The sequence below is a fragment of the Oncorhynchus masou genome, chromosome 5 (genome assembly GCF_036934945.1).
Source record: "Oncorhynchus masou masou isolate Uvic2021 chromosome 5, UVic_Omas_1.1, whole genome shotgun sequence".
NCBI classification, from domain to species: Eukaryota; Metazoa; Chordata; class Actinopteri; order Salmoniformes; family Salmonidae; genus Oncorhynchus; species Oncorhynchus masou.
The window spans coordinates 74,502,573-74,521,941 of NC_088216.1; the positions used below are offsets into that span (position 1 = coordinate 74,502,573).

At 44.1% G+C, this 19,369-nt stretch overlaps 1 protein-coding gene across 1 annotated transcript in view; it reads left to right on the plus strand.

The window, feature by feature from the left end:
• LOC135540235 (contactin-4-like) overlaps positions 1-19,369 on the plus strand; it is a 221,377-nt gene that overhangs the window by 107,924 nt on the left and 94,084 nt on the right. Inside the window, exons 5-7 of the mRNA XM_064966751.1 lie at positions 5,666-5,869; positions 14,205-14,307; positions 14,641-14,825. Coding sequence (XP_064822823.1) covers positions 5,666-5,869; positions 14,205-14,307; positions 14,641-14,825 — 492 coding nt within the window. The remainder of the gene's footprint in view (positions 1-5,665; positions 5,870-14,204; positions 14,308-14,640; positions 14,826-19,369) is intronic.

The window sequence follows — 19,369 nt, forward strand, 5'->3', positions numbered from 1 at the left end:
CGATGATGATTGCATCGTCTGTGGATCTATTGGGGCGGTAAGCAAATTGAAGTGGGTCTAGAGTGACAGGTAAGGTAGAGATGATATGATCATTGACTAGACTTTCAAAGCACTTCATGATGACAGAAGTTCTGACGTGGAAACTCTGACGAAGGCCATGTGGGGACATCAGACTGGGATAGGGAGAGATTGAATATGTCTGTAAACACACCAGTCAGCTGGTCTGCACATGCTCTGAGGACGCGGTTAGATATGCCGTCTGTGCCGGCAGCCTTTCGAGGGTTAAAACGCTTAAATGTCTTGCTCACATTGGCCACAAAGAAGGAGATCCCACAGTCCTTGGTAGAGGGCCGCGTCGATGGCATTGTGTTATCCTCAAAGCGGGCAAATAAGATGTTTAGCTTGTCCCGGAAGCAAGATGTCAGTGTCCGCGACGTTGCTGGTTTTCCTTTTGTAGTCCATGATTGTCTGTAGACCCTGTCACATACGTCTGGTGTCTGAGCCGTTGAATTGCGACTCCACTTTGTCTCTATACTGACATTTTGCTTGTTTGATTGCCTTGCAGAGGGAATAACTACACTGTTTGTATTCTGCCATATTCAAAGTCACCTTGCCATGGTTAAATGCGATGGTTCGCGCTCTCAGTTTTGCGCAAATGCTGCCATCTATCCACAGTTTCTGGTTGGGGTAGGTTCTAATAGTCACAGTAAGTACAACATCTCCTATACATTTTCTGATAAACTCAGTCACCAAATCAGTATGTTCATCAATGTTATTATCCGAGGCTACCCGAAACATATCCCAGTCCGTGTGATCAATACAATCTTGAAGCGTAGATTCCTATTGGTCTGACCAGTGTTGAATAGTGCTTAGCACAGGTACTTCCTTTTTGAGTTTCTGCCTATAGGAAGGGAATAGCGAAATGGAGTCGTGGTCAGATTTGCCGAAAGGAGGACGGGGGAGGGCTTGTAGGCACCCCGAAAGTTGGAGTAGCAGTGGTCGAGTGTTTTAGCAGCGCGAGTACTACAGTCCATGTGTTGATAGAAATTCGGTAGCCTTTCTCCCAAATTTGCTTAGTTAAAATCCCCAGCTATTATAAATGTGGCCTCAGCATATGTGGTTTTCATTTAGCATAAAGTCCAGTGAAGTTCTTTGTGGTATCAGCTTGAGGGGGGATATACACGGCTGTGACTATAACCGAAGGGAATTCTCTTGGGAGATGATACGGTCGACATTTGATTGTGAGGTGTTCTAGGTCAGATGAACAAAAAGACTTGAGGCGTTAAGCATGAAACATACACCCCTACCCTTCTTCTTCCCGGAGAGCAGGGTTGGCTAGGTTACTTTCTGAATGTAATCCATTACAATTACAAGTTACCTGTCTGAAATTGTAATCAGTAATGTACCTTTTGGATTTCCCAAACTCAGTAACGTAATCTGATTACATTCCGTTACTTTTAGATTACCTTCCCTTTAAGAGGCAGTAGAAGAAGATGAAAATGTATGTTACCAATTGAACGGCATCTGTTGCAGGATAAATCAATGTTAAAATTTACATAGCTGGACATATATGGATTTTAAATGTTACATTATGGGTTGGTTATGTAGGCTTCTTCTAAGCCATCGCTTTCTACTAGATATAATAATACGATTAAATTATGTATTTACATTTTAAAAAAACAAAGTCTATCAGAATTCCAGTCATTCCAATAAATGTTATACCCCTTGATCTTCAAGAATAGGACTTGGAAATATGGAAGTATAGATTAGCCAATTTGTTTTACCTGAGCATGACCCCAAAACTAAGGACTTATCAGCCAGCCCTACTCTGTTGTTTATGATTTTGTTGTCATGGAGGACTGATTGAGCTCATTGATTCGAGTTTAAAAATAAATGCTGCGCTCATGGAATGGCATGCTTCAAGAGTGTGCAAAGCTGTCTACTATAAAATATATTTTGATATATTTAACACTTTTTTGCTTACTACATTATTCCTTATGTGTTATTTCATAGTTTTGATGTCTTCACAATTATTCTACAAAATAAAGAAAAACCCTTGGATGAGTAGGTGTTCCCAAACTTTTGATTGGTACTGTATATATAATTTATAAATCCAAAAATGGATGTAGCACCTACAGATTGCCCCTTTAAGTCCACCGAAAGTGTGCAAATTGGAGCATGTGTCCATTAGTTCAATGGATTATTTTTATCAGCGTGAATTAGATTAATTTTATTAAGCAATAAAAGCCCCACTTTAATTCAATATGCTTGGATCTGCACTATGCAGCTGTTGGAACAGTGCATTTTTCATTGATGATTTATAGGCAGTTTAAACATCTAGAATTCAAACATTATTGGGTTCAAATACACATTTAGATTTGTGAACAGCTATCCACAACAACCACAATCTGTAAGGCGCAAATAGCTAGATGAGAAAGCAGCAGTAGGATTCACATCAATGCTCTATGTAAATATCAATAATAAGTGATATCCGTATTGCCGTAGACTACATCACTACTGTCATCCTTACCTCCAAGCATTTAAGTTGGATAATCTTTGGATTCCAGCAGCAGTCGCACCATTGGAAGACATAGCTTGGACAGTAACCTACAAAAGCCTATTCCTGCTCTTTTCCCGCAATCTATCAAATACATTTGGTGTGTCATCATAGTGGTCTCTGACTTGTGGATAGACTCGCTTAGGTGGAACAAACTTAAACTTGCGCCTTTTTTTGATGCTGATTTGAATGTCATTGAGAAAACAGAAAAGTGTCCCAAAAAAATTGCAAACATGCTTTCTGAATTAAATATGAATCCTTAAAGTAATCATCTAGTTTTTCGAAAGTATCGGTAATCTGATTACAATATTTTTGCTGGTAACGCAACGGATTATAGTTACCATTTTTTTTGTAATCTCCTTTCCGGAGAGATATTTATCCCTGTCTGCGTGAGGATCTGAGAACCCAACTGGCTGGACAGACTCAGACAGTATATCCTGAGAGAGCCATGTTTCCATGAAACAGAGTATGTTACAATCCCTGATGTCTCTCTAGAAGGAAATCCTCGCCCTGAGCTCGTCAACTTTATTACCCAGAGATTGAACATAAGCGAGTAATATACTTGGAAGCGGTGGATGGTGTGTGCGCCTCCGAAGTCGGACTAGAAGACCACTCCGAGTACCTCTCCTCCGCCGGCTGTGTTTTTGGCCCGCCTCTGGATTCAGTTCAATTGCTCTGCAGGGTGAGAAACAAAGGATCCGATTCTGGAAAGTTGTATTCCTGGTCGTAATGCTGGTAGTGCTGGTGAGTAACATAACTGAATATATTTCAGTCATGTTTCCTAGCCTTGTTCAACACTGCATTATCATTATATTTTCTTGCCATTATGTATTATCCCATACTGTAGTCACCATTAAACTTATGAGTAGTAAACACGTGTGTGAGCAGGTGCAAGCACAACCCATGAGCACTGGAGAGGAAACGAGCCAAAACAATATGCCTTGTCCTGCCTTGGAGAGCAGAATGTTCCATGTCTCTGTTGTCCTTTCCCCTCCTCTCCGCTTGCTGTGCCATCACCTTCTGTGTTCTAATACCCTCAGGACTCTGCCAAAATACACTTCTGAAGAGGCTGATTGGCCTGCTCTGATTCATGCTGTAGCCTATACCTGCTCCTAACAGTGAGTGAGCTGCATCATGCATCGAAGCCTGCTGTGATAAATGACCAGGCAGATAGAAAGGGTAAAGGAGGAATCCTTCAAGACTGTTTTGTTTAATTACCAACCAGCTAACAAGTGAATGAGTTTGATTAGGCTCAGCGGGAAAAGGTACGTGCCTGTCAATTAGGCGGCCTGGAAAACTCAGGCCGCCCTCCACTGATTAGAATGTCAGAACATTCAGAAATAATCATTTGTCCCTGAAAGTTTCAAACGAGAGCTCGGCAACAGAAAAAAACAACATGACCCTGAAGCAGTGTTTTTGATAAGTACCCCAGCTGAGATCAAACTGTCACAAATCACAATGTGTTTTACACTGGCTCTGTCTATCATTTGTTCTTTGCAGTAGATTGAAACCTAGAAGTATGGTTTAGCTGTAGGGTACTGCTTGTGTAATCAATCAATCAATCAAATGTATTTATGAAGCCCTTTTTACAGCAGATGTCACAAAGAATACAGAAACCCAGCCTAAAACCCCAAACAGCAAGGAAAGTAGACAGCAAGCAATGCAGATGAGATCACCACTGATTTTATATACCTTTAAAATGACATGATGATGGTGATGATGATGATGATGATGACGCTAACGACGACAACAATGACGATGATGATGATGGTGGTGATAATGATGATTATGCTGGTGCTGCTTATGATACGTTCAAAGTCCTGGTGGGAACGGTGAGCTTGGATTAACACAACCACTACAAAAGATGCAGAATGGGAAAGGTTTTTCAAGAATGTACAGTATTTCAGTTGCCTCAGTCACGCATACAAATTATTTTTATTTTTTTAAATGTACTCCTCTGTGAATCCTTTTGGCCTAAGGAGCCAAAGTCTCTGGGCACATAAAGTTACTGAATCACCAGACAAATAGCCAAACAAAGTGTTTATTTCAAAGGTTACTCTTCAAAATGTGTGTTTTGTTCTTTTTGAAAGACTCAAACCACAAAAGATGTGACATTAAAAAGATGCTGACATTTACAGTAAGAAAATGACTGGAGAGACCCACCTGACAGTTACCAGCCAACATGATGCTCGTTATCCTGTGAATCATAGCAGATCTGAGATCCTGCCTTGTCCTGTGATCCTACAAATGTACTGTATACTATATGTTGTATTGTTATTTTTGTGTAATGCACACCTGTTTAGTCAAGGTGCTGGCTAGCGGAGTAGAACATTTGAAAAATAAAAGTAGAGCCACACACTCTAGGAGCTCAGATACAATAATTTAATAACCAAATAAGAAATGTTTCAACAGACAAGCTGTCTTCATCAGGGTATGATTGTTGTATTGTTATTTTTACCATCATGGTGAGAGTTATTTTAACATTTACTTACAGTACAATTAACATAGTATTTTGTGACGATCCGAGCTCAAGCCCATCGTCCCTTAGAAATTAGGCCTATCCCTTACGCATTCCCCAAATTAATTTGTTTTCTCGCACTGCTGTCCAACTGTGTGCTACAAAAACCAAACCCGAACTAAGCTTCCTGGTCAGTCATTCTTAACAACTTAGAATGTTTAAAGTTTGTTTTCTCTGTGAAATAAAACATTCAGCCAATCTCAAGGCCTTGTATTATCTACAAAATGTCCTCTGATTTTGTCAAAATGCAATATTTTTTTTTTACCAAAGAAACCCTGCCACACAAACAATATTCATTTTGAAATGTGTCCAGATAATTAGAGCACCTCCTAACTCATCACACTCAGACCATCATTAATTTTCACCCTAGCATGTAGCACTGTGATGATTCTGCAACCCCTTTGGAGGGTGAAGAATCAAACAACCCTACACACCTGCTACTCCACCAAATCAATTCCAACCAGACAAAACTGGTATTCTCCCTATTCTCCCGTGTTATTATTCTAATAAGGAGAGTCAGCGTGACCCTGAAAACCTGGTGTAATTTTAGTTGTATTTGATCTCACACATTTCTTCTCCTTTCTCCACAGATCTGACATTCTCCTGGATTTTTAATGAGTATCCCTCGTTTGTGAAGCAGGACACACGACGCTTTATCTCCCAGGAGACGGGCAATCTATACATCGCTAAAGTGGAGCCTTCTGATGTGGGCAACTACACCTGTGTGGTGACCAATACTGTCACCAAAACCAGAGTCCAGGGCCCGCCCACGCCTTTGGTGCTCCGCAGTGATGGTGAGATCCAGTTCTACGACAACCACTTACACCCTATCAAAACAGTATATTCCTATTTCATATGTTCATTTTCTGGCTGTTGTGCTGTGTAATGTGTGCAATACTATCACATTAGAATAGTGTAATTTGTTCACAATCAGTAGGTGAAATGTCAGTAATATTAAACTACACTACTATACCATTAATAAATCATACATACAGTATATGAATAATTGTATCTCTGCATAGTGTTAAACATTAGTTAGAGAAAGCCAACAACAGATCACTCAGACAAAATACATTTTCATTGGAGAGCCTTTGACAAAGCTTTCTTGCATGGCCTTGAGCAGATCTTTTACTCCAACTGTTTAAGGCCTCAATCTGAAACCAGAAGAGTCCTTTTAACATGAACAAATATCAGATATATTTTTCTAATCGTTATACCTAGCAGATATGTCAGGCGCAAGTACATGTAGCGGACATGAGTTGGTCATGGTTACAGGATGAGGTAACCCGCCTGCAAACATCAAAAACCAGCATCGGCCCTCGGCCCATGAGGGAATTTCATCTTGGTCTAATGGGCTAATATGGTGGTTGATCCTGTGGGAGACCCCGGTTCATAACCCACGTGTTACATTCAGTATGTTAGCATGAAAACTACCACTGCTAATTATTCATCCCTCTTAGATATGATCATGAGTAAATTAACCCTCACTATTAAATATGGTCATGAAGACAACTATAATTGGTTGAATCAGGGGAAACATTTATGTGTAGTCAGCCGACCTATCATTAAATAATACCACATGTTTCAAGATGGCAAACATTGTTCCTCTTCTCAAGAAAGCTAAGGCAACTGAACTAAATGACTATCGCCCCGTAGCACTCACTTCTGTCATCATGAAGTGCTTTGAGAGACTAGTCAAGGATTATATCACCTCCACCCTACCTGTCACGCTAGACCCACTTCAATTTGCTTACCGATCAAATATTTCCGCAGACGATGAAATCGCCATCACACTGCACACTGCCCTATCCCATCTGGACAAGAGGAATACCTATGTACAAATGCTGTTCATTGACTACAGGTCAGCATTCAACACTATAGTGTATACCCAAACTCCCGGGTCTCGACTCCGCCCTGTGCAACTGGGTCCTGGACTTCTTGACGGGCTGCCCCCAGGTTGTGAAGGTAGGAAACAACATCTCCACTCTGCTGATCCTCAACACTGAGTGCCCTCGGAGTGTGGTGTCAGAAAAATAACCTCACACTCAATGTCAGCAAAACAAAAGAGATGATTGTGGAATTCAGGAAACAGCAGAGGGAGCACCCCCCTATCCACATCGACACAACAGCAGTGGAGAAGGTTCCTTTTAAGTTCCTCTGTGTACATATCATCAACGAATTGAAATGGTCCAACCACACAGACAGTGTGGTGAAGAAGGCTGAAAAAATGTGGCTTGTCACCAAAAACGCTCACTAACCTTTACAGGTGCCCAATTGAGAGCATCCTGTCGTGCTGTATCGCCGCCTGGTACGGCAACTGCACCGCCCACAACCGTAAGGCTCTCCAGAGGGTGGTGCGGTCTGCACAACGCATCACCGGTGGCAAACTACCTGCCCTCTAGGACACCTACAACACCCAATGTCACAGGAAGGCAAGAAAGATCATCAAGGACAATAACCACCCAAGGCACTGCCTGCTCACCCCACTTCCATCCGGAAGGCGAGGTCAGTACAGGTGCATCAAAGCTGGGACAGAGAGATTGAAAAATAGCTTATATCTCAAGGCCATCAGATTGTTAAACAGCCACCACTAGCACAGAAAGGCGGCTGCCTACCTACAGATTGAGCAAGAGGACAAGTACATTAGAGTGTCTAGTTTGAGAAAAAGACCGCTCACAAGTCCTCAACTGGCTTCTTCATTAAATAGTATCTCAGACTGGCCAATAAAAATAAGATGTGCAAAAGAACACAAACACTGGACAGTGATATGGCTTTTTCGTTGCAACTCTGCCTAGAAGGCCAGCATCCCAGAGTCGCCTCTTCACCGTTGATGTTGAGACTGGTGTTTTGCGTGTACTATTTAATGAAGCTGCCAGTTGAGGACTTGTGAGGCACTCTAATATACTTGTCCTCTTGCTCAGTTGTGCACCGGAGCCTCCCACTCCTCATTCTTTTCTGGATAGAGATCTGTACGAGATCTTTAGTTTCTTGGCAATTTCACGGGAATAGCCTTCATTTCTCAGAACAAAAATAGACTGATGAGTTTCAGAAGAAAGTAATTTGTTTCTGGCCATTTTGATCCTGTAAACGAACCCACAAATGCTGATGCTCCAGATACTCAACTAGTCTAAAGAAGGACAGTTTTATTGCTTCGTTAAACAGCACAACAGTTTTCAGCTGTGCTAACATAATTGCAAAAGGGTTTTCTAATGATCAATTCAACTTTTAAAATGTTAAACTTTGATTAGCTAACATACTATTTAAAAAAAGGTGTTAAGAAGAACCATTAAAGGTTGTTTGGTTTGTCCCCATAGGGGAACCCTTTTTGGTGCTGGGTAGAACCCTTTGCATAGAATTCTAACTAGAACCTTCTATGTAGGGTTCAGGCTAGAACACTCTATGAAGGGTTTTACGAAAAACACTTTTATCCTCTAAAGAAGGGTTCCCCAACTGGTGGCCTCTGTGCCGAATTTGGGCCAAGTGTTTTTGACCCCAAAGTTTTCTGAGCCCCAAAAAAAGAGTGTAAAAACTCCCGTAAGTGATTTTAATTTAGAAAATCTGTTCCCAAGTATTCCCACACATACAGTGCCCCTTCACTTTTTCCACATTTTGTTTTGTGACAAGGTGGGATTAAAATAGGTAACAACATCTCCTCCCCGCTGATCCTCAACACTGGGGCCCCACCAGGGTGCGTTCTGAGCCCTCTCCTGTACTCCCTGTTCACCCACGACTGCGTGGCCACGCACGCCTCCAACTCAATCATCAAGTTTGCGGACGACACAACAGTGGTAAGCTTGATTACCAACAACGACGAGACGGCCTACAGGGAGGAGGTGAGGGCCCTCGGAGTGTGGTGTCAGGAAAATAACCTCACACTCAACGTCAACAAAACTAAGGATATGATTGTGGACTTCAGGAAACAGCAGAGGGAACACCCCCCTATCCACATCGATGGAACAGTAGTGGAGAGAGTAGCAAGTTTTAAGTTCCTCGGCATACACATCACAGACAAACTGAATTGGTCCACTCACACAGACAGCATCGTGAAGAAGGCGCAGCAGCGCCTCTTCAACCTCAGGAGGCTGAAGGAATTCGGCTTGTCACCAAAAGCACTCACAAACTTCTACAGATGCACAATCTAGAGCATCCTGGCGGGCTGTATCACCGCCTGGTACGGCAACTGCTCCGCCCTCAACCGTAAGGCTCTCCAGAGGGTAGTGAGGTCTGCACAACGCATCACCGGGGGCAAACTACCTGCCCTCCAGGACACCTACACCACCCGATGTTACAGGAAGGCCACAAAGATCATCAAGGACATCAACCACCCGAGCCACTGCCTGTTCACCCCGCTATCATCCAGAAGGCGAGGTCAGTACAGGTGCATCAAAGCTGGGACCGAGAGACTGAAAAACAGCTTCTATCTCAAGGCCATCAGACTGTTAAACAGCCACCACTAACATTGTGTAACGGCGTTCTTCGTTTGTCGAAAGAAAGTCGGACCGAAATGCAGCGTGTTGGTTACTCATGTTTTTAATGGAACAAATGACGATACACGAAATAACAAAAACAACAAACGGAACGTGAAAAAACCTATACAGCCTGTCTGGTGAACACTAACACAGAGACAGGAACAATCACCCACGAAATACAAAGTGAAACCCTGGCTACCTAAATACGGTTCCCAATCAGAGACAACAAGAATCACGTGACTCTGATTGAGAACCGCCTCAGGCAGCCAAGCCTATACAACACCCCTACTCAGCCGCAATCCCAAATACTACAAAACCCCACTATGAAATACCACAACATAAACCCATGTCACACCCTGGCCTGACCAACTAATTAACGAAAACACAAAATACTAAGACCAAGGCGTGACAGAACCCCCCCCTAAGGTGTGGACTCCCGGACGCACCTCAAAACCATAGGGAGGGTCCGGGTGGGCGTCTGTCCATGGTGGCGGTTCCGGCTCGGGACGTGGACCCCACTCCATAAATGTCATAGTTCCTCCGCTTCGCGTCCTGGGATGATCCACCCTCGCCGCCGACCATGGCCGAATAGTCCTCACCCAGAACCCCACTGAACTGAGGAGCAGCTCGTGACTGAGGGGCAGCTCGGGACTGAGGCAGCTCGGGACTGAGAGGAAGCTCGGGACTGAGGGGCAGCTCGGGACTGAGGGGCAGCTCGGGACTGAGGGGCAGCTCGGGACTGAGGGGCAGCCTGGGACTGAGGGGAAGCCCAGTACTGAGAGGAAGCCCAGTACTGAGAGGAAGCCCAGCCAGGCAGTTGAATCCGGCAGATCCTGGCTGACTGGCGGATCTGGAAGAGTCTGGTTGACTGGCAGATCTGGAAGAGTCTGGTTGACTGGCAGATCTGGAAGAGTCTGGCTGAATAGCAGATCTGGAAGAGTCTGGTTGACTGGCAGATCTGGAAGATTCTGGCTGACTGGCAGATCTGGAAGAGTCTGGCTGACTGGCGGATCTGGAAGAGTCTGGCTGACTGGCAGATCTGGAAGAGTCTGACTGACTGGCAGATCTGGAAGAGTCTGGCTGACTGACAGATCTGGAAGAGTCTGGCTGACTGGCAGATCTGGAAGAGTCTGGCTGACTGGCAGATCTGGAAGAGTCTGGCAGACTGACGGCTCTGGCTGCTTCATGCTGACTGACGGCTCTGGCTGCTCCATGCTGACTGGCGGCTCTGGCTGCTCCATGCAGATTGACAGCTTTGGCAGCTCCTTTCCGACTGGCAGCTCCTTGCAGACTGGCAGCTCCTTGCAGTCTGGCAGCTCCTTGCAGACTGGCAGCTCCTTGCAGACTGGCAGTTCCTTGCAGACTGGCAACTCCATGCAGACTGGCAACTCCATGCAGACTGGCAACTCTGGCTGCTCCAAGCAGACTGACAGCTCCGGCTGCCCCATGCAGACTGGCAGCTCTAGCTGCTCCATGCAGACTGGCAGCTCTGGCTGCTCCATGCAGACTGGCAGCTCCTTGCAAACTGGCAGCTCCTTGCAGACTGGCAGCTCTAGCTGCTCCATGCAGACTAGCTGCTCCATGCAGACTGGCAGTTCTGGCTGCTCCATGCAGACTGGCAGCTCTGGCTGCTCCATGCAGACTGGCAGCTCTGGCTGCTCCATGCAGACTGGCAGCTCTGGCTGCTCCATGCAGACTGGCAGCTCAGGCTGCTCCAAACAGGCAGGAGGCTCCGGCAGCGCTGTAGAGGAGGAAGGCTCTAGAAACGCTGAACAGGCGGGAGACTCCGACAGCGCAGGAGAGGGAGAAAGCGCTGGCTGCGCTGAACAGGCGAGGCGCACTGAAAGCCTGGTGCATGGTACTGGAACTGGTGGTACTGGATCGAGGACACGCACAGGAAGCCTGGTGCGGTGAGCTGCCACCGGAGGACTGGTGTGTGAAGGTGGCACAGGATGGACTGGACCGTGAAGGTGTACTGAAGAGCCTGAGTGCAGGACTGGCACAGGACGTGCAAGGCTAGGTAGGTACACAGGAGGCCTAGTGCGTGAGGCTGGCACATTTTTCACCAGCCGACTAACACGCACCTCAGGACTAGTATGGAGCGCTGACCCAGGTGCCATTAAATCCCCGACACGCTCCGTCGGACGAATCTTGTACCTAAAGCACCAAACTAGCAACTCCCTCATTACTCTCTCCTCCAATTTCCCCATTAACTCCTTCACAGTCTCTGCTTCACTCACCTCCAACACCGGTTCTGGTCTCCTCCTTGGCTCCTCACGATAAACAGGGAGAGTTGGCTCAGGTCTGTCTCCTGACTCAGCCACTCTCCCTCTGAGCCCCCCCCCCAAGAACTTTTTGGGGCTGATTTTCGGGTTTCGCTCTGCGCCGCCGTGTCTTTCTTTTCGACTCCATTCTCCTATAGCCCTCTTCGCACTGTTCCAGCGAATCCCAGGCGGGCTCCGGCACTCTCTCTGGGTCGGCCGCCCACCTGTCTATTTCTTCCCACGTTGTATACTCCAATCCTCTGCTGTCCATAACGTCCTCCCTTCGCTGCTCCAGCTGCCTGTTAACACGCTGCTCGGACCGAAATGCAGCGTGTTGGTTACTCATGTTTTTAATGGAACAAATGATGATACACGAAATAACAAAAACAACCAACGGAACGTGAAAAAACCTATACAGCCTGTCTGGTGAACACTAACACAGAGACAGGAACAATCACCCACGAAATACAAAGTGAAACCCTGGCTACCTAAATACGGTTCCCAATCAGAGACAACGAGAATCACCTGACTCTGATTGAGAACCACCTCAGGCAGCCAAGCCTATACAACAACCCTACTCAGCCGCAATGCCAAATACTACAAAACCCCACTATGAAATACCACAACATAAACCCATGTCACACCCTGGCCTGACCAACTAATTAACGAAAACACAAAATACTAAGACCAAGGCGTGACACATTGAGTGGCTGCTGCCAACACACTGACACTGAGTCAACTTCAGCCACTTTAATAATGGGAATTGATGGGAAATGATGTAAATATATCACTAGCCACTTTAAACAATGCTACCTTATATAATGTTACTTACCCTACATTATTCATCTCATATGCATACGTATATACTGTACTCTATATCATCGACTGCATCCTTATGTAATACATGTATCACTAGCCACTTTAACGATGCCACTTTGTTTACATACTCATCTCATATGTATATACTGTACTCGATACCATCTACTGTATCTTGCCTATGCTGCTCTGTACCATCACTCATTCATATATCCTTATGTACATATTCTTTATCCCCTTACACTGTGTATAAGACAGTAGTTTAGGAATTGTTAGTTATATTACTTGTTGGTTATTACTGCATTGTCGGAACTAGAAGCACAAGCATTTCGCTACACTCGCATTAACATCTGCTAACCATGTGTATGTGACAAATAAATAAAATTTGATTTGATTTGAAATGATTTAATTTTGTATTTTTTAAAAGCAATGATCGACACAATGTCAGTAATGTCAAAGTGGAAGAAAAATGTAACATTCATAAAAAAATATATATATAAAAAATAAAGCACTAATATATCTTGGTTAGATAAGTATTCAACCCCCTGAGTCAATATGTGTTAGAATCACCTTTGGGAGCAATTACAGCTTTGAATATTTCTGGGTAAGTCTCTATGAGGTTTCCACACCTGGATTGTGAAACATTTGCCCATTATTCTTTTCAAAATTCTTCATGCTTTGTCAAATTGGTTGTTGATCATTGCTAAACACCACTTTAAAGTCTTGCCATAGATTTTAAAGCAGATTTAAGTCAAAACTGTAACTTGGCCACTCAGGAACAATCACTATCTTCTGGGTAATCAACTTCTGTGTAGATTTGGCCTTGTGTTTTAGGTTATTGTCCTGCTGAAAGGGTGAATTCATCTCCCAGTAATGGAATTTATTTCACCCAAATTTTAACCTAAATCCAATGACATGGTGATTTTTTGTTGTTGATTTCATATTGAATTCAGGATAGTTAAAAACTCAACAAATTTAAATCAAAATTAGATGTTGAATTGACATCTGTACCCAGTGAGCTTGCCTTACAAAGAACCATCGTCTTCCAAAAAGGTTTCTTCAGATGAAAATGGTTCTTGGTATAACCCTATTAATCCACAAAGAACCCATTTGGAACCCTTTTTTGCTAATAGTGTAGGGACTTGGCACTCGACTCGGACTCAAGGTTTAGTGACTTGACTACATCACTGATTAGAGCCTCATCCAGCTGTCTCATTTACTACGGCTGATAGGGCCTTGGCTACCTGGCTGTATTAGACAATGGAGATACAGATCTGAATGAGCTTTCACAGTCAGTCAGGGAACCGTGCCTCACAATATCAAGGAGATGAAATTGGCTTGTTTCCTCCATTTCAAGAGCCCATTGGGCTGAGAAACCTCTGGAAAATGTGATTTGCAGATAGAGAATACCAGCAACAATGAGAACCTTTTATTGGTTTTCCAAAAGAACCACTTCTCAGGTGTATGATTGTAATCGCTTATACGACATATGTAGACATAATGGACATAACGACATATCATATTATCTGTGTTGTTGTTTTTTGCTTTCTTATAATTGGTTATGAATTACTACTCCTCAGGTATAATGGGTGAATACGAGCCGAAGATCGAAGTTCAGTTTCCAGAGATTGTCCATGTAGCCAAAGGATTGACAGTGAAACTGGAATGTTTTGCATTAGGAAAGTAAGTGGACTCTGGGCTTTGTTAAACAGGCACACAAATACATGAAAAGCATAAAAGTTATTAACAAACTGCGAGATATTTTTCATGTATCACTGCATGCCTCCAACCCTCCTCTGATTGAAGCTGTGCTGGACATCTGAGATTTCTCGTAGAGTTGGGGCTGTGACTCCTGGTACACTAGCTGAATTATGTATTACCTACATGTCAGTTTTTTTGTCTGATCAATTGAATCCATCTAGGTTAAGTATTGTGCTGAGGTTGTAATATTACAAATTATTTGTTTGTAATATGAACATGCTACAAGGTTTCTCTTTCCATTCCTCTTTACTCCAGCCCTGTCCCCTCTATAAACTGGAGTAGAGTGGACGGAATCCCCTTTTCTAGGAAAGTGGACGTGAGGAAAGCCAGCGGCGTCCTGGAAATCCCTTATTTCCAGCAGGAAGACGCGGGCACATATGAGTGTGTGGCAGAGAACTCCAGGGGGAAGAACACTGTAAAAGGAAAGCTCTCATTCTACGGTAGGTGATCCTGCACCACATAAGTATTTGAACCAGTGAAGGCTGCATGTGTCAGCTTCGCTCAGATTGAAATTTTTATTTTTTATTTTTTATTTCACCTTTATTTAACCAGGTAGGCTATTTGAGAACAAGTTCTCATTTGCAACTGCGACCTGGCCAAGATAAAGCAAAGCAGTGTGAACAGACAACACAGTTACACATGGAGTAAACAATAAACAAGTCAATAACACAGTAGAAAAAAGAGAGTGTATGTACATTGTGTGCAAAAGCCATAAGGAGGTAGGCAAATAATTACAAATTTGCAGATTAACACTGGAGTGATAAATTATCAGATGGTCATGTACAGGTAGAGATATTGGTGTGCAAAAGAGCAGAAAAGTAAGTAAATAAAAACAGTATGGGGATGAGGTAGGTAAAATTGGGTGGGCTATTTACCGATAAGACTATGTACAGCTGCAGCGATCGGTTAGCTGCTCAGATAGCAGATGTTTGAAGTTGGTGAGGGAGATAAAAGTCTCCAACTTCAGCGATTTTTGCAATTCGTTCCAGTCACAGGCAGCAGAGAACTGGAACGAAAGGCGGCCAAATGAGGTGTTGGCTTTAGGGATGATCAGTGAGATACACCTGCTGGAGCGCGTGCTACGGGTGGGTGTTGCCATCGTGACCAGTGAACTGAGATAAGGCGGAGCTTTACCTAGCATGGACTTGTAGATGACCTGAAACCAGTGGGTCTGGCGACGAATATGTAGCGAGGGCCAGCCGACTAGAGCATACAGGTCGCAGTGGTGGGTGCTATGCATCAAAGGGAGACCTAACTGGGTTTAAAACACAGCCATCGGTAATCAACTGTGGCCACTTTGCATGGGGGAGCATTGTTTTAACAGAGCATCCCAAATGATTAAGGCCATGATGCCCATAATATTTTGATCCAGATTAAAGCAATGATGATGTGGATGAGGAGGAGACCTTGGATGTGACCTTGTGCGTGGGACTTGTATTGGTCTCCACCAGATGGCATTGTGATTGACAGCCAACTTGACTGGAGATCAAAGCTGTTAAATGTACTATACTTAGACTAGGGCCACATACGCCATCGGAATAATCCGCAGTGCAGCATCTGGATGAAGATGAGGAAGAGTAGTTGTGAAATGTATTTGTTAGTGTTATTAGTTGTATTCTTGTCTGTTTCATTCAGATAGTATTCTGGTGATATCCTCTAATTAATAAAGTAGATCTTCAACTGATTCCCTGCGGCTGAATATTTCTGTTTTGGATTTGCTGTCATTGTCATCCATGCATGTATTATTTGTATTATTATTTATCCTTTCTCTTGGTTATTGAGATAAAATCATCAAAAACATCACTGTCTATTCAGGATGTTTCAAGCTGAGAGAAAAATAAAATAGTTTAGCTAAATGATTTTTTCCCCCTGTCAGGACCAATATTATTGTCACTATTGGCCCCAGCATTAGACCGTATTTTGACTCAAGGCTCTATCAGTGTCAGAGTGGAGTCTAGTCAAATGAAGGGTTGCGACCTTCCGTTGTTCTCTAGTAGTCATACGATGGCATTCTTCATACAAGATGTCCTTTTATTAAGTAAGTACCTGTAGGCTATCCTCACCACTGAGATTTATCTCTACCTTCTGGGGTCGTTCTCCGCTGCATGCCTAATGGCCCATTTACAAGAATAGCTTGTCTGGCTCCCTGCATTTTTTATTACACTTGTTGTTTCATTGTTTATATTCCACAATGTGGATCCTCCCTGCATTTTCTATTACACTTGTTGTTTCATTGTTTATATTCCACAATGTGGATCAGTCACAGATAAATGCTGGAAAATACTCTAAAGAAACATGGCCGTCTGGACTAATTATATGAAAGTATGTTCGCTTTGGTAGCAGCAACAATATACAGTATAGTTATAGGGATTGCAAAACAGTTTTTTTTAACTGAGCACAGCAGGTGATAACTAACATACATACTTCTATGCAGGCCATCTATTTCCGTGCGGGTAAATATTTATGATCTCTTGATTTTCTTCCAAATTCAACTGAATATCTCTCCTTCAATTGGTTTCCCATCTCTATGCCCCTGTGGTGTGTAAGTCAGGCTCTGTCAGCTGTCAGGAATAACTCTTTCTGTGCATTAAACAATTTGGCATTATTTACAACGTGCCTGCCTCCAAGTTCCCTGCAGTGTTGCTCTGGCTGTGAGCTACAGGGGATAGGTTGTCCATATTAGCAGCAGGTCTGCCCTATTTTGATGTGCTTTCTCTATCTCTTGCAGTGCATGCTGGACGTTTTTTGGAGTTTGAGTGTGAAGGGCTCAGTTCTAATTAATTTTCTTGGGTTAATGCACTTTGTTTTAGCGTTATCCACAGGTTTTTTCAAAGTTAGGGTGGAAGAGGACAGAGTTAGTTTCCTGGGGTTTGGAAGTTGCGGTGTGTGCGATGGCTTCTCAGCCTACCGTGGAGGAGACGCTGTCGATACGGCATGGATTCAGGTGCATTCCTGAGAATGGCGTTAAAGTGGAGGAGGTTCTGCTTGCAATCAGTGAACAGGTAGGAGCTGAATGTGTACATTCCGCTTCCGGAATGAACAAAGCTGTGTTTGTGTTTATGAAAAGGGAAAATTTGGTTGGTAGGCTAATTGCTAGTGGTATATTTGTAAGGGGTGTGTTGGTGCCAATTTTGCCTCTTTCTACCCCTTCGACAAGAGTGGTAGTTGCAAATTTGCCTCTGTTTATTACGGATGATCAAATTATGAAAGAGTTGAGTCGTTCTGTAAATTTGCTAGTGGTTTTCGTGTACTGTTGGGAGGTTTTCAGGCAAATGCCATTAAGAACGTTATTTCGTTCCGGAGGCAAGTGTTTCTGAAAACAATGAGCAACAGCTAAATGTGCATTTTAAAGTGAGGCATGGGGAGGGGCTCTAATCGAGGTCAACGTGCAGGGGACAATGAGATGCAGACAGCTGAGGCTGGGACTAGTCATGCTATACATGGTGGTGTAGCTGAGGCTGGGACTAGTCATGCTATGGATGGTGGTGTAGCTGAGGCTGGATCTTGTCATGCTATGGATGGTGGTGTAGCTGAGGCTGGGTCTAGTCATGCTATGGATGGTGGTGTAGCTGAGGCTGGGTCTAGTCAGGCTATGGATGGTGGTGTAGCTGAGGCTGGGTCTAGTCATGCTATGGATGGTGTGGTAGCTGAGGCTGGGTCTAGTCATGCTATGGATGGTGGGGTAGCTGAGGCTGGGTCTAATCATGCTATGGATGGTGGTGAAGTGGAGGCTGGATCTAGTCATGCTATGGATGGTGGGGTAGCTGAGGCTGGGTCTAGTCATGCTATGGATGGTGGGGTAGCTGAGGCTGGATCTAGTCATGCTATGGATGGTGGTGTAGCAGAGGCTGAGTCTAGTCATGCTATGGATGGTGGTGTACGTGAGACTGGGCCTAGTCGTGATGTGGATGAGGCTGGGCCTCGTCAGGTTATGCTAGTGGATGAGGAGAGTATAGTGGGGAAGTGTGGAGAAGGGGGAGAAGAAGGAGGTGGGAGGGGAGAGGCTGGTGTGATCAAAGGAACCATGGAACCTTTGCCTGGTGCTGGGGGGGATGCCCTGTCCAGAGAGGAAGGGCAGGTTGTCAGGATGGGAGATGGAGATGAGGAGGAAAGTGAGTGTGAGGAAAAGGATGATGAGTTTTTTTTCAGACTCCTCTTCAATGGGTCCAGAGCTGACAGCCAGTCAAGCAGAGGGGTCAAAGTACACATCGAGAGAACTGACAAGGTTCCGGAATGAGACCAAGGGGGAAAAAGTTAATCTTGAGGCTTTTTTTTCTGATCCGAGAAAGTTTGTAAGATCAGTACATGCTATGAAAAATGAGGGGCATGGTGTCCTCTCACCCAGGAAACGGTTTAGGTTGGAAGTGGGTCACAACAGTGCGTAAGGGTCAACCTTCAGACACTGTTTAGATTAATAGTTTCTTTCTGGCACTGTGGATTTTTGAGCTTTGCTATTGGTCTCTTCCTTTGTTGGCTTTTCTCCCACTTCTGATGGAGACACGGGTAGGCTCACTCAATATAAATGGCGCCAGAGATACGGGAAAGAGGAGTGTGTTGGGTGAATATGTAAAACAAAAAAAGTACTGTTGTTTCTGCAGGAGATGCATAGTGATGTGGTGAATGAAGTCGATTGGGGGATCTTGTGGAATGGAGGAAGTGTGTTGAGCCATGGGGCAAATTTTAGTGCAAGGGTGGCAGTCCTTTTTGTACTGGGTCTGTCTGTAAAAATGTGCTCCTCAAAGGTGGTGTGTGCTGCTTGCTGTAAAATCAGAAATGAACAATATGGTTTTGTCTTTATAAATGTGTATGCACCTAACATGGGGAGAGAGAGGGGGATTCTATTTGGGAGTCTTAGACAGGAACTCTCACAGGTAGCGCCTGAGGAAATGCTGGTGGTCGGCGGGGACTGGAACTGTAAAATGGATTTTACGAAAGACAGAAATGGGGAAGAGCCTCATTCAATGTCAGTGGGAGTGTTAAGGGA